The 24603-nt window shown below is 36.7% G+C and overlaps 1 protein-coding gene across 1 annotated transcript in view; it reads right to left on the bottom strand.

Annotated features, from left to right (window-relative positions):
* Skap1 (src kinase associated phosphoprotein 1) overlaps window positions 1–24597 on the bottom strand; it is a 282423-nt gene extending 257826 nt beyond the window's left edge. Inside the window, exon 1 of the mRNA XM_015495533.2 lies at window positions 24413–24597. Within this exon, the coding sequence (XP_015351019.2) occupies window positions 24413–24458 (46 nt within the window). The 5' untranslated portion in view covers window positions 24459–24597. The remainder of the gene's footprint in view (window positions 1–24412) is intronic.
* Between the last annotated feature and the right edge of the window lie 6 nt (window positions 24598–24603).

Here is a 24603-nt window from a genome sequence, read left to right as displayed (position 1 = left end):
TCAAATGCCACCATTAATCCTGGACAAATCAAGTAGACAAAAATAGATAATGTAATGATAGGGTCTATCCGGTAGAAACAATGCAAGCTGTACATGTAAATTTTCATTAAAAATTAAAAATTTTTAAATACCGAAAAAGAGAGTAAATCAATTTTAATGGTATTTATTTATTTATTTAATCCCATATTTCCAAATATGGTCATTTTAATATACAATCAGTTTATAAGTTATTAGGATAGTTTGATTTTTTGTATTAAATTTTCAAAAGTCATTGTACATTTTACTCTTACAACACGTCTCAGTTCAGACTAATCACATTTCAAGCTCATAGTCCCATGTAGAGAGCAGCTACTACATTCAACAGTGCAGATACACAGTATTCAAATAAATATAATGAAGACAGTAGTGGTAAACCAGACTTTGTAACCTAAAATCAAAATACAGACTTTACAAACTGCCATGAAAAATGTATAAAGGTTAATGAAACACAGGATCACAAAAAAAGAAACCTTAATAATTTCTTTTAAGAAGTTCCTTACTCAAAAATTAGTAAAATTTTATTTTATGACCATAGTGAAATAAAACCAGAACTTACTTATTAAGGAATAGACAAATCCCTCCATATTTTAGACATAGACAACATCAACTCGTACATATATATTTAGGTCAAAGAAAAACTAAAAAATTATAATTACCATGGAAGGAAAAAATATGCCTGAATAAAAATTATAAGATATAACCAGCATTGTACAGTGATCAATTCATAGACTTAAATACTTTCAGTGTTAAATAAGAAAGAATGAAAATAACTGCATTTAGCACCAAACTCAAGAAATCAGAAAAGAGCAATAAAATAAGCCTATAGAAAATAGGAAACAATAAAGATAAAAGCAGAAATTAATGACTCAGAACAGCAGTTTTCTAACCCGCGCTCTCTGGAGTCATAAGCCTCTGATAAGGAAGCTGAGGGTGGGCAAGGGAGGAGGGCTGGAAACTCCCCGGCTGCCCCTCATTCCTCTTTGCTTTAATCACAAGGGCTCCGCTTTTATCTATTTTCAATATGGGCATTTCATATAATTTTATTTTTTTAAAGGGGTTTCATTTAAAAGCCACTAACCTTAAAAATAGAGGAAAAAATGTCTAAAAGCTAACCAAGAATTAAGAGCAGGAATTTTTCAGTGGTTGTGGGGAAATCCAACAAATTAATAGACCATTAGCAGATGTAATCAAGAAAAAAAAGGAGAGAAAGCACAAATATTCAAAAAGTAGGTAAAATAAAGGGGAACGGCAACAAATAGAATTTTTAATAAGACAATGAAATATTTTATAAAGATGATCTCAAGTTTTTCTAAAATTTTTTCTTCTCTGTTCTTTTATGTACAATTTAAGTTTTGTGAGGGTGGATATTATTTTACCCTTTTAAAAGGCTATTTTCAAATGGAAAGTACAATGTGAACAAATAAAATGTCATTCAAATAAATCTAAAAATCTCAATGAAGCAGTTACTGAAAAGTACATAAATTTTTAGGCATAAGTTGACACCCTGGGTTCAGTCCCAGCACCAACAATATATGTATCTATACATCACAGTGAAATTCAAATAGAAAAATGTAAAGAAAACTAACAAAGGCATATTACAGTCAAAATACTGAAAGTCAAAGATAAAGAGAAAAAAAATCAAAGCAGCCAGAGGAAAAAACCCATTACATACAGGGGAACAATGACAAGAATGAGAGTTGAGTTTTCATCAAAAATATTGAAGGCAGTTGGGCACCATGGCGCACACCTGTAGTCCCAGCAGCTCAGAGTCTGAGGCAGGAAGATCTCGAGTTCAAAGCCAGCTTCAGCAAAAGCAGGTGCTAAGCAACTCAGTGAAACCCTGTCTCTAAATAAAATACAAAATAGAGCTGGGGATATGGCTCAGTGGTCGAGTGCCCCTGAGTTCAATCCCCAGTACCACCCCCAAACAAATCAAAGGCCAAAAGACATTGGAATGATACTGAAAATATTGAAAGGAAAGAGAAAAAAACAAAACCCACACTTGTCAACTCCAAAGTCTATATCCAATGACAATAGTCATCAAAATATGGACATAATAAAGATATTTTTCAGTTTAAAAAAATGTTTTTGTTTTGTTGTTGTTGGGTGGTTTTTTGTTTGTTTTGGTGGTTTTTTTGTTGTTGTTTTGGGAGTGGGGGCCTGGAAACCTTCACAAAAAGAAGCCACCTAGCTGAAGGAACTGACAGTGGAAGGAAACGTCTACAGAAGGACAAGCATGCCAAGTACATGGGTCAATCTGTAAACATTATTGCTCTTAACTTCTTCAAAAGACAATAGACAGGTGGCTGAGATGTGGCTCAGTGGTAAAGCGCTTGCCTCCCACGTGTGAGGCACTGGGTTTGATCCTCAGCACCACACAAAAGTAAATAAACAAAATAAAGAGGTATGATTTTAAAAAAACAATATTAAAATGGAATTCAAAAGGCATAAAGATATGACAACAGGAGAACAAACAGTAAAATAGTAGACCCTAAATCCATCCATAACAATAGAGATGTAAATAAACTACATAGTCCAATTAATAGCAGAGAATGTCTGAATAAAAACTCAAGACTCAATCATATGCTGTCAATAAGAGACATACTTTAAATATAAAGGCAAAGGCTAAAAGTAAAAGAATGGAAGACAATGTAGTATGCAACAGTAAGAACAAGGAACATTGAATGGCTATATTAATGTCAAACAAAGTAGACTTCAAGAAAGGGTACGCTCAATGTCATGCATGCCTGTAATCCCAGCAGCATGGGAGGTTGAGGCAAGAGATCGCAAGTTCAAAGCCAGCCTCAGCAGATTACAGAGGCCCCAAGCAACTCAGTGAGACCCTGTCTCAAATAAATATAAAAACGGGTCTGGGGATGTGATTCAATGGTTAAGCATGCCTGAGTTCAATCCCAATACCTAAATAGAAGAAGAAGAAGAAAGGAAGTATTGCTGAGCACAGTGGTACATACCTAATTCCAGCAACAGGAGGATTTGAAATTCAAGCCAGCCTCAGCAATTTAGCAAGATCCTTTCTCAAAATTAATTTTTAAAAAAGGACTGAAAATACAACTCAGTGGTAAAGAGTCCCTGGGTTCCATCCCTGGTACAAAAAAAAAAAAAAAAAAAAAAAAGTGGGAGGAGGAGTATTACCAGAGATGTAAAGAGGTTCTGAGCTTCAAAATACTTGAAGCAAACTCCAAAAAGAGACAAAGACATATACACAACCATAGTTGGGAACTTTATCATACTCTCTGAGAATAAAATTCTCTCATTGAATAAGAAAAAGAAGGACAAATTAAATTTCAAGTAAGGACCCCAAAATGCTATCAACTTTTTTTTAATCTAATCAACTTGCATAGGACATACCCAACCGCATGTAGAATATTGAACCAGAGATACCATATTCTAAGCTATATCAAAAGTTTGGGGGTTTTGTTTGGTTGGTTGGTTGGTTGGTTTTGTTTTGTTTTGGTTTTGGTTTTTTTGCAATGCCGCAAATTGAACCCATTCAATTTCTTTGCTCATGCTAGCAAAATGCTCTACCACTAAGCTACATCCCCAGCCATATTAAGTCTTAATAAATGTAAAAAAAATCATAGAATACACTATATTTTTTGAATCAAATAACAATAAGATATATAAAAGGCCTTAACAATTTGAAATAATGTACATCAAGAAAGAAATATTTTTCTCTGAACCTGAAGAATATTTCAAAATGAGTTTTTATAGAATACATCAAAATTCATAGGTTGCAACCAAATCCATGCTTGAGAGAAATGTAAAGCTTAAAATGTTTAGATAAGAAACGTTTAAAGCCTGACAGTCTAAGTTTGCAGTTTAAGAAACTAGAAAAAGAAGAACAAATTAAGTTTCAAATAAGAAAAATAAAGTAATAAGAGCAAAAATCAAATAGAAGAAACATCATATTTGGTTTTTGTTTTGTTTTGGTACTGAGGGTTGAACTCAGGTGCACTTAACCACTGAACCACATCCTCTGTCCTTTTTATGTTTTATTTTGAGACAGGGTCTCACTAAGTTGCTTAGGGCCTCGTTATTTTGCTAAGGCTGTCCTCAATCTTGTGATTCTCCTGTCTCAGCTTCCCAAATTGCTGGGATTACCAGGCATGAGCAAATGTGGCCAGTGGTTATTTTTAAAGAGGAATAAATTTGATAAACTCCTAACAAGAATTATCAAAGAAAAAAAAACCCACAAATTTCCAATATCAGGAATAAAGAAGAGATATTATGAAAAAAATCTCACAGAATTAAAAAGAATAAATATTATTGACATCTTTTTGCTAATAAACTTGACAGATGAAACAAAAACTTTTTTCCCCCAGTTTATACAACTAGCAAGTGTTCCAGCCAAGATATGAACTCCAAGTCTGAACTTCTAATGTCTTTCTGTACTGCTTTTCTCCACATATTGATACGGCGATATAATTATTGGTAACTAAATTATGGTACATTCATATTTTAATACTATGCAACCGTTAGAGTATTTAAAGAGATTGAGAGGGGAAAAGGAAGAGAATATATTTCTTAGACTCTAGAAAACAAACACAAACAAGTTTTTGCTTCCCTCTAATTAAAAAAAAAAAAAGATAGCTACTCATTGTAGAAAATTTGGAAAACAAAGAAATTGATATAAGAAAGAAAATTAAAATAATTTGCAATCCCACCCCTCCTTCAATTTTTATTCTATGCTAACAGGACCTTTTAATTTTTCATTTATGAAACTAGGATATCTAATATTCTCAAGTTTTCCCTTTTAATACTGGTTACTGGTTTTTTACAGATTCATATAATAAAACACTACATAGCCACTTAAAATAATATCCATGAAGAAACCTTAAAGAGTTAAAAAATTCACACAGCATATTTTTATTGAAGAAAAAGGAGGAAGAGGAAGAAGAAAGTTGGAGTTCTGACATTACTTGACTTTAAGACTTACTCTCAGGCTACAGAGATCAAGATAGAGTGGAACTGTTTTAAGAACAGACACATACATCAATGACACAGAGCAGAGAGCCCAGAAATAGAACCACACAAACACAGCCAAGTTGATCTTTGACAATGAAGCGAAGGCAATTCAGTGGAGAGAGGCTACTCTCGTTCAACAGTTTGTTCTGAAACAACTGGATGTTCATACATAAATAGTAATAATACCAGCAACAACAATATAATAATAATAGTTAAGAACCTAGACCCAACTCTTATACCTTTTACAAAAATTAACTCAAAGTGTACAAGACCTAAGTGTAAAACAGAAAACTACAAAACCTTAGAAAAAAATACAGGAGGAAAACCAAATGACCTTGAGTTTGGTAATGAGTTTTTAGAAGCCACACCAAAAAAGCATGATGCTGCTGCTGCTGCTGCTGATGATGATGATGATAATAATAATAATAATAATAAGGTAGTTTCATTAAATTGGAAAATTTCTGCTCTATGAAAAAATTTGTGAAGAGACTGGGATAAAATATGCAAAACACATACCTGATACAAGTTTTTAATCCAAAACATAGAAAGAAGGCTTAAAATCAATAAGAAAATAAACAACCTAATTAAAAAGTGGGCAACAGACACCTCACAGAAGAAGATATACAAATTAAATTTGTATATTTGTATTGCAGATGAAAGGGTGTTCATTATGCCATTAGGGAATTGCAAATTAAAACAATAATGAGATATTATAACATATCCATTATAATAGTTAATTCCAAAAACACTGACAATACCAAGGGCTGATGAAAATACAGAGCCATAAGACCTCTCATTCATTGTTGATGGAACTACAAAGTGGGACAGACACTTCAGAAGACAATTTGGCAGTTTCTTACAAATCTAAATGTAATTTTACCATAAGATCAAGCAGTTATACTCCTAAATATTTTTCACAATTGAGCGGAAAAATCTGTGTCCATACAAGAACTTGTACATGAATGGTTACAGCAGCTTTATTCATTATTGCCAAAAGCTGAAGCAACCAAGATGTCCCTTAAGAAGTGACTGGATACTCAAATTATGACACATTCAAAATGGAATATGATTCAGTATTCTAAAGAAGTGATCTATTCACACACACACACACACACACACACACACAAGACATGGAGGGAATGTAAATGCATGTGTCTAAGACAAAAAGTCAATCTGAAAAGGCTACACACTGTGTGATTCCTGACATGACATCCTGGACAAGACAGCACTACAGAGAGACAGTTAAAAGATCAGTGGCTGGCAAGAGTTCACAAGAACGAAGGAGGGATGAACAGGTGAAGCACAGGGATTTTTAGGGCAGTGAAACTATAGTTTATGATATTGTACTGGAGGACACATGATATTATGCAGTTGTCAAAACCTATAGAACTTTGCAACACAAAAATTGAGTCCTTAATGTCTGCAAATTTGAAAAATCCAGGTTGGTAGATGAAGACTGTAGCAACATAACCTAAATGTATTACAATGTATGAAATAACCTCACTGAAGGGGTTGGGGAAAGATGCTACACAGCTCTGCAAATGAATAGAGTTCATGAAACTAAAGGCACAAAAAACTGCACATAAATACTGAACTCTAATCAATTATGTTGTCTGCCATGGGTGTGGGCTTAACAATTCCTACATTACAATACATGTTTATTCTGATAGAAGGATGATGAATGGCAGGTGCCAGATTTCTCACCACTGGAGTGGAAAGGAAGGGATCAAGCAGAAAGAAGAGCAAGGAGAAGAATCTAGAACTTGTGGTAATGAATTTGAGTTGAAGATATTGGCAAGAACTCATGTATAACTTTGTAGAGATACAGATAGTTAAATATAGAAAGGTTTATAGATATGTTAATATAGATTGGGTTACTATGCACAAATATATTTCTTTGTGAGAGGGCCTAAAAGAAGTGACTTCCCATGAAGCACACCTAGCCCCTACATCTTGAATTCTTTATTTGTGTGTGTGTGTGTGTGTGTGTGTTGAGGATTGAATCCAGTGTTTCATGCATGCTAAGCATGTATTATTCTACAGAGTGATGCTCTTCAACCCCATCTTGATTTCATCTTCAATGCAAGAAACAAATTCTCCCTGGGATATTGCTGACCTATGGACAGGTGTGGGAAATATACAAGAATATCTTATAATCCAAAAAGAAAAGAAATGCTGAATACACACATGTACACACACTTATGGGACATGCCAAATGGGGCACAGTTTCCAACTGAAAGAGCTCCCAATAGTCAAAGCTGAAACAATTTGAGCAAGAAAATAAATATTGGATGATAACCTTAAGCATAAAATAAGTATCCATGAGTTCATACTGATATAAATACATAATGGGATAAATTAACAAACAGAAGACAGGAGGCACATCTCCAGTGCAGATGAATTCCAAATCATTTATGTAAATAAACGAGTGGGGGAAGCATTACTTCCACTCCTTAAGTGTAGGCTGCACACAGTGACTTCCTTCCAAGGAGTGTGGTATGGCACGGGAGAGTAAAGAGTAACTTCACAGTGGAGAAACCTGACAGACACTACCTCAGCCAGGTGTTCAAGGTCAACATCAAGTCATAAATCATGTTGATAGTGTGCACCCTTGAATGATGTGATAAAAATGGCACATTTTCTCTATGATCTTCCTCCCCACAACTCTGGTCAAATCATGAGAAAAGCACTAGACAAACTCTAATAGAGAAGCATTCTACAATACGCCTGACCAGTACTCCTCAAAAATGTCAAGGTCGTCAAAAACAAGGAAAGTCTGGGAAGTGGTCATAGCCAAAAGGAGCCCAAAGAGACTAAATTAAATGAAGTATCCTGGCTAGAATCCAGGAGCAGAAAAAGGACAATAGCCAAAAGCAGGAAAACTAAATCAACCCTGGATTTTAGTGTCAGTATTGGTTCATTAATTATAACAAAAGTGCCCTACTAAGGTAAAATGTTAATAATAAGGGAAACTGAAGAGGAGGAATAGGGAGATTCTATACTATCTGCTAAATTTTTTCTGTAAATCTGGAATTACTGAAATTGTTCTTTCCTTTTTTGACATTGTTGTTTTTTCGTTTTGTATTGTTTTGGTGCTGGGGATTGAGCACAGAGACAATTTACCACTGAGCTATATCCCCAGTCCTTTTTACTTTTAATTTTGAGACAAGTTCTCTGTAAGTTGCTGAGGCTGTCCTCAAACTTGAGATCCCCTTCCTCAGCTTCCCAAGTATGTGTGTGTATAGTATGTAAATGTGTGTGCATGTGTAGAATATATATTTATATACATATACACACTGGCGCACTATTCCTATAGATGATACACATACACACACACACACATAATTATTTTGAACTTAACATTTCTCTCTACTAAATTCTTCCCTTAACCCAGTTTTACTGAGATATAATTAACAAACACCCTAAGTTCTCATAAGTAAAATGTCTGTAAATTTGTTTAAAGGAATTAATAGGACATAACTACTCTCCAATGATGTCACTAAGGACAAATTGATATTTTAATTATGACTTTACCTTTTAGGTTTCACTTCAAATTAATTTTTTTAAAAAAAACCTTCCTTTCAAAATGCTTCATGAGGTCATGTGTTTAAAAAATTTTAGTATTTGTTCTTTCACTGCAAGTGGCATACTCAGGAGAATAAAAGGACAAAAAGATAATTTCTTTCATGTGTCTTATCAGATTTTTAAAAATCTGCTCTAAAAATATGTCCATGAGCTTACTAGATAAAGAAGCATAGAAAACATAAACAAATCAAAAGGAAGGGCCATATGAGGGACTGTATCTCTAGTATTATTCACACTTTTATGAAGCCAGCATACCTGGATACCAAAACTTGATAAAGACATTAAGGAAAAGAAAATTACAGCTCAATATATTTTCTCTCCAATTTAGAAGATGATGCGTCTCACAGTGATTTTAACCCAAAAGTGCCTGAGGAAGCCTGCTTGGAATACACTGCTCACCAATGAACAGGGAAGAGATTTTAAAAGGTCCCTCAATATATCTCCTCCATGGTCAACATTCTATCTGATGGGTTTTTCCATTAAGTGATCAACATTTTACTAACAAGAACTCCTCTAACATAAATATCACATCCTGACACATCAGGATGCCTTGGGCTCCCTGCAATTGCAACACCTAGCATGAAAAGCACCACTTAACTGCAAAAACCACCCAAGGCCCTTCAGACATCAAAGCACTCACTCCCTGGAAGACTGGTGCTTATGTGGTCTGCTCACAGTTACCTTCAACTAGGGAGGAAGCAAGATCACGTGGTACAAATGACCTTGTCCCAAAGAAAAAAGACAACATCAAAAACATGCTATAATCGGGTGCAGTGGCAATGCCTATAATCTCAGCAGCTCTAGAGGCTGAGACCCAAGGATCAGAAGTTCAAAGCCAGCCTCAGCAATGGTGAGGCACTAAGAGACTCAGTGAGACCCTGTCTCTAAATAAAATACAAAAGAGGGCTGGGGATGTGGATCATTGGTTGAGTGCCCCTGAGTTCAATCCCTGGTACCCCCAAAACAAACAAACAAACAAAACACCATGTCATAAACAATGCCACATTATCTAAGTGCATTTATTCTTCAACAAATATTTATTGAGTACTTTTTATATGCTAAGCACCGAAAGAGTGACCAAGATAGATCTAATTTCTATCCTAAAAGTTTGCAATCTAGCAAAAAATGTAGCTTAAATAGACAATTAGATTAAATTGTGATATGAAATATTAAAAATGGGAAATGATTAGTGTATAGGCTTGTGATAGAAGCACCTAATCTATCAGAGAAGGTAGGTCAAGGGAGACCTATCAGAGAATTGATCTTTCATCTGAAACCTCCAAATTAGCAGGCCAAGTATGTGCTTTGTTGGGAGTCAGATTGGGGTGGAGAGTTGGTAGGATGAAAAAAAAAATGGCCCAGGCACAAAAAACATCATGTGCAAAGGTCTAGAGGTGAGCAATCACAGTTGAGTTGGAGAGAATGAAAAAACTTTCACTTGGAAAGCAGAACACAAGGGTCAAGAGCAAGGTGAAAGGTTAATCTAGAAGGCAAGCTTGTGGCAATATATAGTATTTTGTACTAAAGGTAATATATGATCATTTTGAATCCCATATTCAAAAGAAACACAGCTCTGACAAGGATGTGTCTTCCCATTATAATTCACAGCTGCCCTAAAGCAAAAACTCCTTCAGTTTCCAGGCAGCTTAGAGACCTCTGTGCAAACAAGTCAGAGTTGGACAGGAAGACGGAAGGACAAGAGAATAGAGAGCATGTGCAACTCTGGAGGTATGATACAATCAAAATATTCCTGCAAAGAACTGCCATCTAAAAGGATTCGAAGGCCAGCTAAAAAGTTTTCTGACCTGGCAGGATGCACCAAAACCTCTAAGTTTCATGGACACCTTGTCCATTCACAAGGCTACTATTTTTGTCTATCTGCAGAAAAATGACCTTTTTTAAAAAAACTACTCAAAGATCAATTTGGCCTCTTTTTGTTTTCTAAGTAAAGTTCACTGAAAGAAAAAATATATATATATATATATCAATGTTCCCTAACAGTTACAACTGTTATTTGTTGATATATGTTTCTAAAACTCCAAAGTTTGCTTCAATCAACCTTTTATTTGGAGGCAAGATGAATGGCCAAATGCTGTTGAAAACAATTCCACCAACCAAACACCAATCAAAGTGTTCCTACAGGGGATATTTTTGTGAAAGTATTCGAACTACTAAAGCAGAACTCACATTTCTGAGAAGAATAGCACAAATTTCTGCCTTTATTTGGCAATACACCCAAGAAAATATGTGAGATTTTGTCTATGGGTGCAAACAGGTTAAAATAACCCACAGAATGGATTTTACAAAGTTTAATACTGGGAAGTATCTCAGGTCCTGTCTTTCATAAAAAGAAGTCTCCAAGTACTTGTGAATATTACTTAAGTGTGAATGATTCTTCTGGCTGGGCAAGACCACAGAAATGTGCATTCTCTCTCATTGCTGCTGATTTGATTTTCATTCCACTTCCACAACCCTCTGCTGACTGATGCCATCATTCCTCACCCAGTCCCCTAGACCTTCTCTTCTTATCACAGCACCTCCTCGCCCATTGGTAGCCACACTCTCAACAGGAAGATGGAATTGGAGGTGACAGGGCAGAAGAGGAAAAGAGGAGAGGGACAAGAGGAGTGGCAATTCTGTTCTCCCTTCCTTTGGGCTCCCTCCATCGGTTCTCATCTCCCCCCAGGACCATCCTCCCATCTGTTGCCTTAAATGATCTCTTCCCTAATCCTCAGAACCTCAGCCTGGTTTTCTGTAGCTCCTCACCCCTTCCCAGCACTGCCCATTGGGATCATTCCCCAGTCACAAGTCCCACCCTGAGAACCTGGAGTTAAGAGGAGAGAGATAAAGAGTGTGCCCTCGACTAGGAAGAAGGAAGCACATGGGAGAAGAGGGAGACACCTAGGCTGAGGCAGAGTTTGTGGAGGCCCAAGTTGGCAGATCAGGCCCCATCAAAATGTTACAGGTGTAGCCATTCTCTCCTCCAGCTATAACACTCAAAAAGTAGTTTTTTAAAAGAAGAGGGCTGGGGGTGTAGCTTGGTGGTAGAATGTTGCCTGACATGTGCAAAGCTCTGGGTTTGATCCCCAGCACCACAAAAAAAAAAAGGAAAAGAATAGGGCTAGTCTTGGAATCTGCCTAAAAAACACAGCCTAAAAAATATTGTTTCTAAAAAAGCCATACATGATTGCATACATTATTAGTACCAGCTCCTCTGGAAACTGAGGCAGAAGGATCACTTGAGCCCAGGAGTACAAGGTCAACCTGGGCAACACAATGAAACTCCATATCAATAATAATAATAATAATAATAACAAAATATTAAAACATTGTTTCCATTAGAAAATACTTAAATGAACACTGGAAAAAGAATCTATTTATTTATTTAAAAATAATATTAGGAACCAGGTACAGTGGCACAGGCCTGTAATCCTAGTGGCTTGGGAGGCTGAGGCAGGAGAATCACAAGTTCAAAGGCAGCCTCAACAACTTAGTGAGGCCCTAAGCAACTCAGTAAGACCCTATTTCTAAGTAAGATATAAACAAGGACTGAGGAGGGCCAGTGTTGTGGCTCAGCGGTAGAGCGCTCACCTAGCATACGTGAGGCCCTGGGTTCGATCCTCAGCACCACATATAAATGAATAAAATAAAGGTATTGTGTCCACCTTTAACTAAAAAATAAATACTAAAAATAAAAAGGCTGAGGATGTGACTCAGTGGTTAAGCACCCCTGGGTTCAATACCCAGTACCATTGAATAATAATAATAGGAGTAGAATGCTATTTCAGCCTCATCTTCTCTTAAATTTTCAGCGATAGCTAAAATTTTCTTCTAATTAAAAGGAAAATGTTTAATTCATGTTGTTTCACTTGAAGTAGTTAAAGCCTTAGATACAGACAATAACTCTCCAGGATGGAAATGGGACACTAAGGGAAGAGGAGGCCTAAGAAAGATTTGTTGGGAGAAGACCAAGGGGAGGATGGGCTCTCGCGGCCAACCAGGGCCCTCTGTGCTGAGGATGCTGGGCGTGGTGACAGGATCTGTTTGCATCATCCTCAGGACTTTCACTAGTGAACTGCTGACAGCAAGAGCCTTCCTAGTAACTGGAATGCCTTCCCATCTTACCATGCTGAGCAAACCACACCTGCAAACCAAAACAATCTTCACCTTGAAAATAGTAGAAATTTTCATTCCATGGTGACTGGTGTTCTATATGTTTAATTGTCACAACTACCCCTTTAAGTTACATATTGCTCTTTTACAGAGAACAGGCTAATTAATAATTCAACTTTTATCAATCTCACTGGCAGCTTCTGGTGGAAACAAAAACTGTATAGTTTCTGTTTTCTTGTCAGAGGTTCCCTGAAGTTATCAGACCATTAAGATTTATGCAGCCACTCTTACCTATCCCACTAAAATCCAACCTCTAAAACCTTAGTGTTTAATTTTTCTGCCTCCTTAATGGAAGCATTCATGGAAACCGTGTCTTGTCCATTAAATAAAATGTACTATTGTAGGGGATAACGACTTTCACTTTAGTTAGAATTTGTTTTAAAAGTTTACATTAAATTTTTGATTTGAAAACTGATTGTCATTCTCTAGGCATATCTTTTGGCCTTTTGTTGAGATAAAACAAAGTTGTCAAGGCTAAAATCATACACACCAGCTTTGTTTTAACTTGCAGGAAGTTGTCAGCATACAATGGAGTGTCAGCATGTTCTGGCTGTGGTTGGCTTCTACCTGCTGACTGTTTGTGCCCCGTGACCCAAGAACCATGTGGTGTTTATATTTTTAATTCTCCTTCCAACTCCTGTAGAGGAAATAATGAAAATACCTATGTACTCAAAACACAGAGAAAACAAAACACAGAAACAAAACATAGAGAGTTCTGAGATGAAGTTTTAACTAGCAGCCAGCCTAGAAATCCAGCATTAGAACTTCAGCAACCTTCATTTGAAAGTCTAGAAATCTATAGAAATATTTGCATGTGTACACAAAGATACATTGATGGAGATGTTCTCTACAGCACTGTGGAAATGAGAAAATTTGGAAACAATGTAAACATCCATTAATAGAAGAATAGCTAAGCACATTGACAAATACTGTGCTGTGTTTAAATATGTACACACACACACAGGAGATTGGAAGTAGATAGATTGATTCACATGGAGAAGTCTCTAAAAACAGCTATGTTAAAAAATGCTCTACATATTGATGTTATATAAATATGGCACAATAAAAGTATATCTGAGTTATTTTTGTAGAAAGACTATAATACCAAATGTTAATAAAAATATGGAGCAACTGGAACACTCAGATATTGCTTTGTGTTGGTGTAAAATAGGTACTCTTTGGAAAATTACTTAGGGCTTACCACACACTTGCCCTATAACCCAGTAATTCCACTCCTAGATATTTATCCAAGAGAAATTAGTGTTTATGTTCACAACATGAGTTATATAAAAATGCTCATAGCAGCTATATTCATAACAGCCAAAACCTGAAAACAACTCAATGACCATCATCAGAACAGGTAAATAAACTGTGGAATATTCACACAGTGGGATACTACTTTGCAAAAAAGAATAAACCCATATGCACATGAATAAATCTCAGAAACATTCTGTTGAAGAGAGACCAAGAGTCCATATCGATTGTACGAAGTTCCATAACTGCAAAACTAATCTATTATGACAGCAGTCAGAATAACGATGAGCTCCAGGGAGAAGTTCTGACAGTAAAGAAAACTTTCTAGAACAATGGAAACATTTATATCTCTATCTGGGAGGTGGTCACACAGACACACAGGTACGTTAAAGCCCCCCAGTTGTCACATTTAAGATGAGTGCATTTTATGTATGTAAATCATAAATTGATAAAGTACTGAGAAGGAAAGAAGAAAAATGAAAGGGGGAGGGAGGAAAGAAGGAAGGAAGACAATGAATAAAGGGGCTCACACAAAAAGTTATCAGGAAGGAAAAATTAAAGGGGGTATGATTTTAAAGAAATTTATTAAAATGCAGTTAAGGGACAGGGGATGTAGCTAGGTAGTAGAGTGCTTGCCTGGCATATGCAAGGCACTACATTCAATCCCCAGCATCAAAATTAATTTTAAAAATTTTATTGTAAAGTAATAAAATAAAGTGTAGTTAGATAAGTTTCTATAACTATTTAAGTACCCCAGCACACTTGTCATTTTTGATTTATAATAAACAGTCCCTTAATTCCAGCCCTACCATAGTGTTGGTTTAATTAAGTATAAATATGTGCTACTAGATACATTTTAGTAAAGCTCCTATTGTGTGAAGAAAAGCTTTATTTTCCCATAACACATTTACATCATAATGTCAACAATGTAAGGAGGAGACCCCAGATGAGAATTTTGGTAATGCATAAATTACTTTATCAAAGCCATTTGTCTCCAGTGAGACTTACTCTCTGGATGTTAAGACCACTCTCTTCCTGTCCTCTCTCTCACATAAAAACTGGATAATAAAATTAAATGGTGGAACTCAAAGACTCCAAACCTGAGAAGCCATCTGTTATAATCACCTAACCTATAATGTACCACTGACAAACCAGAAAAGCAAGCAATGAACTTGGAAACACAGGGGAAATAAATATGAATAAATGTAGCAGAAATTATAGGATTTCTGTAGGGTGTAATGGTTTATAACGTGAAAAAATTAGATCTACAATAGCTATGTCAATATGTTAAGATTCTCGGGTGATGGTAAAACTTGAAATTTATCTTATTTTTCCTATATTTAAAATGATTAAAAATTGTTTAGGTATTACATTTATGAAATCAAGTAAAAATGTTATCTTAATAGCTTGCTTTGGAATTTCTCTTGGGGAAAGAATTGTCATTGTTTGGGAAAATAACTTGTTTTGCTGTGTGTGGGTATTGGTGAAAATCTAAACGACTAAACAAATAGCTAAACTGCTTTTTCTTGTGTCAAGGAGTGTTATGCTCTACAGAGGATAAAGGGGAAAGTGGCAAGGAGAAAGCATAAGCCCAGGAACTAGAGCCGGTGGAGCCTGAGGATACACTCCGATAATGGGGGTAGCTGAGGGTGCTTAGGAACAGGAATGCCTAATGCTCAAGTTGAAATCATTTGCACAACTGCAATATAAACCCCTCCTCCCTCTCTCTGTGCCCCCTAAATCTCCAGTGATGTCTTCTACACTCAGAAACTTCATGTTGAGTAGCTTTTTGTAAAAACTGAGGAAGATGATATAGGTAGGCCAGGGTTTCTCAATCTCAGCATGATTGACAATTTGGACTGAGTAATTTTTTGCTGGGGAGTAGGGCCTGTCCTCTGTATTGTGGGAGATTTAGCAGCATACTTAGCCTCTACCCACTAGATGCCAGTAGAACCCTCCCCAGTGTTAACAACCAAATCATCTCCAGATGTTGTCAAAAGTTGCCAGAGGGGTAAAATCACCCCCATTTGGCAGCCTCTGGTTTAGTCCTACCCAACCCAAGACAGAGAGCACACATAGAACCTGGGAGCTGGAAGAAAGGGTGACCTTGAGAATCATGCTCCTTGAGAATTACCTGGATCTTGAGAAAAACTATGGGCTACCACAGGAAGATCTCATCTAGAGATCAAAAGGCTTGGACAGCCCACCTAACATCTCAGTTGTACCCAGGATAAATTTCAAATATTTCCACCATTTTTCTTTTAAATTTTAGAAAACAAAAGAGAAGGGCGAAGAATTAACTTTTCCTTTTTTCCAATTTATAATTAATGCAAAAATAATATTCTTACACACATACAGAAAACCAAGTGTTCTATAAGAAGGAAAGAAGCACATCTCTCTCCTGACATATGCTCAGTCCTATAAGAACAGACTAAGAAGAATTTCAAGTGCCACCTCAAAGAAGAATTCTATTACAAAACAAATTTCAATTGAAATATTAGAATAGAAAAAGTATATGTTTGGGACTTTTTAAGAGCAAAGGAAATTCAGTTAATTGCAGGCAAGGTAACAACAAAAGCAATGAAGCTATCTTTGTCTTTCCTTCCTCCATAAAGTGTCTCATAGAAATGATCACTAGACTCTAAAGGAAAGAAATGGAGGAGACCTTAAAAGAGTCTTTACAACTCTCCCCTAATGTTCAAAAGCAAGGATGGACCAACAATGTAAGAAAATGCCGTGTCAAGGTTACCAGGGGCAGGCATCAAGAGGACTTCTAGATTTAAATATATTTTAAATTTTTATTTATCATACACTCATATGGTATTTAATATGTGCCAAATATTGTTCTAAGTCCTTTTCAAATATTCATTGCTTTATTTTTCATATGAATTTTATGCGATGGGTACTAATATTAGTCCCTTTTTAATAGATGAAGAAACTGAAGCCCAGGATCAAACAGGCAATAAGAAAATGGCAGTCAGGATTTGAAAGAAGGCAAACTGCACACAGAGAAAATACATAGGACCATTAGAAAACAAGAAAATTCAAAAAGAAGACTTGGAGATGTAGCTCCAAGGTAGAGCACTGGTCTAGCATGTGCAAGGCCCTGGGTTCAATTCACAGACACACACACACACACACACACACACATACACACACACACAGCCACTTGAAGAACTAGAGAAAATGTCTCTGCCTGTAGCCGATTTACTATTAAATAACAGAATGTGAAAAAAATTTCTTAACAACATTCAAAAAGTTATTACATGTATGAACCAAAGTTTATAGGTGTAATGAAAAGGACACAAAAATGATGAGGAAAAAATACATGTAAACTTTAAAAAAAAAGAAATAGTGAATGTAAAACCACAATGAGCAGATCAGGGGTCTAACATAGGTATGATATAAACCCCAGACAGAGGAGAAGCATAATAATAGAAGAAAACCTCCCCAAGTCAAAGGAAGACCTAAGTCCACAGATTAAGAGGGTTCAGTTATTATTTTCCAGATAATTATTACCAGAACTTCATATGCTGTCCAATACAGTAATCACTGTGTTGTAGCTGAAAATGTAGCTAGTGAGCAGCTGAAAATGTAACTAGTGCAACTGAGGAATTAAATTTTTGTGTTTTATTTCACTTTGGTTTATTTAAATCTAAATAGCCATATGAACTAGTGGCTCTTATATTATACAGCACAGTCTAAACATTTGAAACAAAATAAAGAGTTCAAGAATGAAAAGGCTGCAGTACAAAAAGTAAGCAATTAACAAGTTAGAAAGGAAAATGTTATTATAACTATGGTTTTAAAATATGTGAATGTGCAAACATCAAAAATATTCTTGTAATATAATACGCATAATAAAACACTAATAATTCTCTGGGTCTAAAATCTCATATCAGAAAGTTTACATTTTACATTCAGAGAAAGAAAAAGATGGTGCTTCATTATTAATTGTTCAATTATTTTTTAAGCCATTAAGGGTAAAACTACCATTGGAATAAAAATAGAATTTGACTTCTAAATCACTCAAAGGTGGGGGAGGCACATTTAATGATTGTTTAGTCCATTCAGGATGCTATAACACTACAAACTGGGTAGTTTATAAGCAAATTTATTTTTCATAATTTTAGAGAGTGGGAAGTCCAAAGCTCAAGGTGCTTGCAGATTTGACGTCTGGTAAAGGCCTACTTATAGATTCACAGGTGGCACTTCTGGCTGAGTTCTCTGATGGTGGAAGGCACGGGGCAGTTCTTGGGGGCTCTTTTATAAAGCTACTCATCCTATTCATGAGAGTTCAATACCTCTCAAAGGCCCCACCTTCTAATACCAGCAAATCGGTGATCAACATTCAGACCATCCATAGCAATGACCTAAGAAAATGCTCAAGAGATAATAGTGAAAAATTGTGAGTGGAAAAATCAGTATATAAAGGTATACACACTGTATGTCCCAATTTTTGCCAGGCATGGTTGTGAAATCCCGGTAACACATGGGAAGCTGAAGCAGGAGGACCAAAAATTCAAGGCCAGCTGGAGTAATTTAGCAGACCTCATCTCCAAATAAAAATTAAGGGATGGGGACCACTGGGTTCAATCCCGGCACCACATAAAAATAAACAAAATAAAGGTATTGTGTCCATCTACAACTAAATAAACAAATAAGGGATGGGAATGTAGCTTAGTGGTAGAGCACCCTGAGTTCAATCCCCAGCTCAATGCAAAACAACAACAACAACATCTAAGTCCCAAGTTTTAAAGAATGTACATATAATAAAAATTGAAAGAAATGCATGGAAATTTAGAAATTGCTAACTATGGGTGATTGTATGTACTATTGTGTTTTCTAGATTTTCTATAATGAACATTACCTCTTTTATAAAGAAAAATTAACATTAAAAAAGAAGAAAACTATAGGCATATCTAGACTTTCAGAATTCAACCAACCAATAATCTCAAATATCTGGAAGATAACTCAGTATTAAAAATTAAGCAAAAAAGATGAAATGTCCAAAATGCATGTCACAAAGCCCAGCCCTGAAGGTTTGGGTACTTTGTCCCATCAAGAATGCCATTTATACCTTCTTTTACACATAACTTACTTCCAACAAACTTGGTTATCTGAGGTTGCAGAAAGCTGGGGTTGCAGATAAGATAACAGGGGAAAGTGATAGGTCTCCGCCTAACAGCAGGGAATAAAGGACAAAAAACAAAAACATAAAACATGTTGGGATACATCTCTGTGGTAGAGCACATGTATAGCATCCAGGAGGCCCTGTCTTCAATCCCCAGCACTAAGAAAATAAATAAATAAAGCAGACATAGTCACAAAGCTGTCCAGAGTCAACTGGACAGCATTCCTGAACAACTCCACACTTCTCTCTAAAATCTGAGAAAACAAACTACTCTGAATTAAAAAGTGTTCAGACAAAGTCCATTTTAATAATAGACTGGTTGGGGATGTGGCTTAAGCAGTAGCCCGCTCGCCTGGCATGCACACGGCGCTGGGTTCGGTCCTCAGCACCACATACAAATAAAGATGTTGTGTCTGCCGAAAACTAAAAAAAATAAATAAATATTTAAAAAAAAATAGACTGGTTGGTTGAAGAAGTAAGAAAAGTTCCTAATGCATTTTTAGAGAATTAGTTACAAATATTTCCAAGAAAAATTAAGGTGCTTAAAGAGAATCTTAGCTACCCAGAGTGACTTACTCCTGCAGGTTCCCCGTAGTTGGAGTTTTATTATATTGAAAAGGATTTTATGGTTGACTGTGTCGACCAGTGCAAATCTGGAGAACAATCTGGAAGGAAATGATTAATGACTGCTTCTTTCCAAGGAAGTTTAAAAATAAGTAACCATAGGCATATCAGAATCAGTGTTAGCGCAGCGCTTGCTACTATATGCAGCCAAGTTATTGATATTATTTTGGCTCAAATCCATATTTCAAGTAGGATGTAGGTATTAGGTAAGCAGTTGGGATCTATCCGTTATCAAGGTAAAGTCAGCAGGAATATCTATTCCACTTCCTTCATACTTTCCTTCTTTGCTTCTGACTTCAAAACATAAGACTAGAAAGACCAGGAAGAAGAAACTGATTATGTTTATATCCATGGAACAAAGATTAGCAAGTTGGCAGTGTTCCACTGTTTTTGTTTGCAGGGTGGCTATCACAAAACAAAAACAAAAAGATAACTTCTACATCTGTAGCCTGATTATTTGAAAACAGACCTCAATATTTCCTCCTCTTTCAATAAAGCAGAAGATGTCTTTTATTTTGCTTATCTATAAGGTGCTTGTTTGCTGATATGGGACTAGTTCCTATTTCTATATGAGAGCTTGACAAAGTCTATCTGAAGATGCTGTTTCCTGAGTTGCTCTAGAAGTGCTCACTGCTTTGAAATTTGCCAAAAATCCAAGAAAGAATTCCCAGGGTTAAACAGAAAGACACAACTGCAAAGTGGCTAATCATTTTTAGCATTCTCACATCTCTGAATTCCTAGGTGTTTTTTGTTTGTTCCTTTTTTAAAAATTACCTTACTGGCTAAATACCTTACTGGTTGCTTTTTCCATGGATTGCAAAATTAATACATGGTCATTGTCACAATTCAAACAACATGAAGATGTATGAAATAAAAATTAATAAAAATCCACCCCCAAAACTCTCACTCTCCTCCTAAAGAAAACAATGTTAACAGCTTGAGATATATGTGTGTGTACACATATACATGCATATATACATATATATAGACGTATACATATGTATACATGTGTGTGTATTATATAGATAGATAGATAGATACTTCTTCCTAGGCATATACAAACATACTATATGGGACTTTGGGGGTTTTTCCTAATATTTTTAAACATTTATTTATTTATTTATTTATTTATTTATTTATTTATTATGTGGTGATGAAGATCGAACCAAGTGCCTCGCATGTGCTAGGCAAGTTCTCTACTACTGAGCTACAACCCCAGCCCCTTTTTTTCTAATTTAAATATAGAAACTTTGTTTGTTTGGTACTGGGATGGAACCCAGGAGCACTGTACAAATGAGCTACATCCCCAGTCCTTTTTATTTTTTATTTTGACATAAGGTCTTACTAAATTACTGAGAATCTCACTAAGTTACTGAGGCTGGCCTTGAATTTGCAATCCTTCTGCCTCAAACCCTAGAGCTGCTGGGATTTTAGGCCTGCACTATCACACCCAACTTCTTTGGTTTTTGCCTTTTGTTTTCAAACAAAAAATGGAATATTATATATACTACATGCATCTTGCTTTTTAGTCTTTAAAACATGCCATGGACATTATCTATAAACAAATAGGTAAATCAATCCACTGCATTATTTTTAATGGTTGTAAAGTATTCCAAAAGATACATGTCTCATAATTCATTCAACCATCACCCTGCCTTTCCCAACTCATGGATACTTGGGATAGACCCTTGAGCATATACTTTGTATCATCTAATTTCAGTAAGAGAATTCCTAGAAGTGTGGTTTCTAGGTCAAATGAGACATTGTCACGTGTTAAAAAATTTTTAAACAAAATTAATGTTAGACCTTCAGAATTTCTGTTCCCTTCTTAATTATACAAAATTTCGGTGTAAACCTTTTACAGGGCTTTACATATTTTATTTTTAAAAGCACACACATTATGTCAAAAAATGCCCCTGTCATTTATGCTTGTGTAGTTATAAATAAATAAATGCTTAAGTTATGGCTATGATGGCCAGTGTTAAATCATTGTGCAAATGCTTATGCCTTGGTTTATGAAAGTAGTAATTCATTGCGGAAACTCCACCCCCACAGCCATGTGCCCGCAGCAGAGCTGCAGCTCTCACATCCTGTGACTCCCGGCCACTGAGTGACTATACAACAATCAAGACCTACATATTTTCTAATCATCAATAGTTAACCTTAAAATGTGTATGGTGGGGGAAACAAGTAAACAACAACAGACATCAAATTAATGACCTTTTGGGGTTTCTTTTTTTTTCTTTTTTTTTTTAAAGAGAGAGAGAGAGAGAAAGAAAGAATTTTTTAATATTTATTTTTTAGTTCTCGGCTGACACAACATCTTTGTTTGTATGTGGTGCTGAGGATCGAACCTGGGCCGCATGCATGCCAGACGAGCACGCTACCGCTTGAGCCACATCCCCAGCCCCCTTTTGGGGTTTCTAGTATCCACAAATTATTTGTAACATAATGAATAATTCTGATGGCCTGCACCACAGACTGTGTCCCAAAAAAACAAAACAAAAAAACACACACACACACAAAAAAAAAACCCTGTAACTAATATGTTGCTATTATTACAAAAACCTTTCAAAAACATGTTCTTCTAACATTTTTCAACAGAATCATTGATTGAATCTCATTGTATATTTTGCTCTTCTTCAGATTCAAGACTATAATTGAGAGCTTAAAAAAACAGTCTTAAAGAAATACATGAACCAATGAAGTTCCTTAAAATTTAATCTCAGACTCCTCCATATAATCTAAAGACCTGAGCACCAACAGAGATTGTTAAGACACAGCAAGTTTGATACAGAAGTATGTGACATGCAATTAATCTCCATTCATACCCTGCTCTACTTGTCAGCAAACAAAGGTTCTGCTTTAGAAGGAGATCTGAAGACTTCAATTAAAAACAGTCAGCTAACAAGAAAATAATCTAAACTAAAGGAAGGTGGCAGGTGCAGAAATGAGTTGTTTACCAAAGTGTCAGTTTTGAACAATAAGGAACTTCACATCAAAAATGTTGAAGGAGTAGCTATCATTGCAAGCCTCTGAAAACATAAAGAAATTTTCTACCAAAGCTGCAAGTATTTTTCATGCCTTTATTTTATTTATTTTTAATGTAGTGCTGAGGATCGAACTCAGGGCCTTGCACATGCCAGGCAAGCACTCTACCGCTGAGCCACAACCCCAGCCCCTGAAGTATTATTTAACAAGCTTGTAAAATAGGTTTCTTCTCACTGAATGACAGATACCAATAAAAAGGATCACTTTATATCTTTAAAATGCAAGGGCAGAATTGAACTTCTTGCCACCATTCCTTCTCTCCTGAAAACCAAAAACAATTACAGCCTTCCTTTACAAGTCTAATACTGAACTAACAGCAGAGGGAACAGCTGGATTTCTTCTTCTCAGATACCCAGATGATGTTATTTTGCCCTACAAATAGTTTTCTACTCCTGAAGTTTAGAATTTACCCCAGTTACAAGCAAAATGGATGTTAGAAACCTCCCGTCAAAAGAAATACCTAGTTGACAGCTCTTACAGAGAAGCAATCCAGAATAGAAACTGTGCTTCAAACAGAAACCAAAAGGACTTGCCAAATATTTGATTAGGAGGCATTTATACTAAGATAACAAGATAATGGAGATATAAAACCAATTAAATTGAGAGAAACTGAAAAAAAAAAAAGTACAGTTTGCCAAAAGTATGACCTGCCCAAAGTAGGCCATCTGTTAAATATGTGTCAAGTGTATCACTGAGATGCCAAAAGGCTTAATTCTGAACAGTTTCCTCCTGGGACCCTTATGCAATTGCAGATTCCAGGCCTCTGTCCTCCCTAAAAGGTCAGTTACAGGAAAGCAAGAAAAAAATTACTTTCATTGTGTGAACCAAACAGATGATACTGCCCATCAGGGTGCATCTCTTTGGAGTGTTAGAAGTATGTGCTTACAGTATGGCTTTAACTCTTTAAAGGACTGCTTAGACATTATGGCTGAAGGTAACCCCATCACAGACACTTCTAGAAAAGAAAGGAATGTAACACTGAGTATGGGTCTGTCTTGGGTAGGACAATGACACCCCTATAAGTGGCAGGCTGGCAAAGGGAAGCCCTAGGTTTTGCACTGACAAACACCCACGTAACACCAGGCTTGGTCCACAGGAAGCATGAGCCCTTCACAGCCCCCTTGAAAGCCTCAGGGACCTCCATGCAGGAAGGTGCAGTTCTTCTGTGACAAGCAATGAGGTAAGGGCTGGGAAGGAAGGAGGAGGGCGAAACCCTACAAATGTTGGGGGAGTCCTGAGGAGAACAGGATAAGGTGAAAACCAGGCAAGGTCACAGGGGAGACCAGGAACCTGGCCTTCAGGAGCTTAGAGGCCTGGGAGGCCGAGTGGAGGGATGGAGACCTCCTGAGGAGAAAGAAAGTGTGGAACTCAAGGGAGCGACAGGGCCCCCCAGAAGTGGGCCAATGGAAAACAGACTTTGGGGGGTTAAGAAGGTTCTAGAAGGTGATGGAGTTGATAAGAAAGCCTGGCACTGGGCGGCACTGGTGTCTCCTTCCCTGTCTTCAGCCCAGCACTGGACCTCCAGAGGGGTCAGTCAGGGGACCTGGGGCTGGGCCAGGGCGTTACCTTCCAGGAGCCAACGGATCTCCTCAGGGAGGGCGGCGGCCTGCATTTGGCAGGGCGGGAAGGAGGCCTGCGGGAGGCGGGAGAGGGGCGTGGGGCCTGCTCGGACAGCGCCGGCTGGAGGGCTGCTGGGCAGCAGCGCTCAGAGGCACCTGTACTTCTGCGGCAGCCGCAGCTGCCGCGGGGCCCAGCCG

Source organism: Marmota marmota, unplaced genomic scaffold (genome assembly GCF_001458135.2).
Source record: "Marmota marmota marmota unplaced genomic scaffold, marMar, whole genome shotgun sequence".
Lineage (NCBI taxonomy): Eukaryota > Metazoa > Chordata > Mammalia > Rodentia > Sciuridae > Marmota > Marmota marmota.
This window is presented reverse-complemented; position numbering and strand designations above follow the sequence as displayed.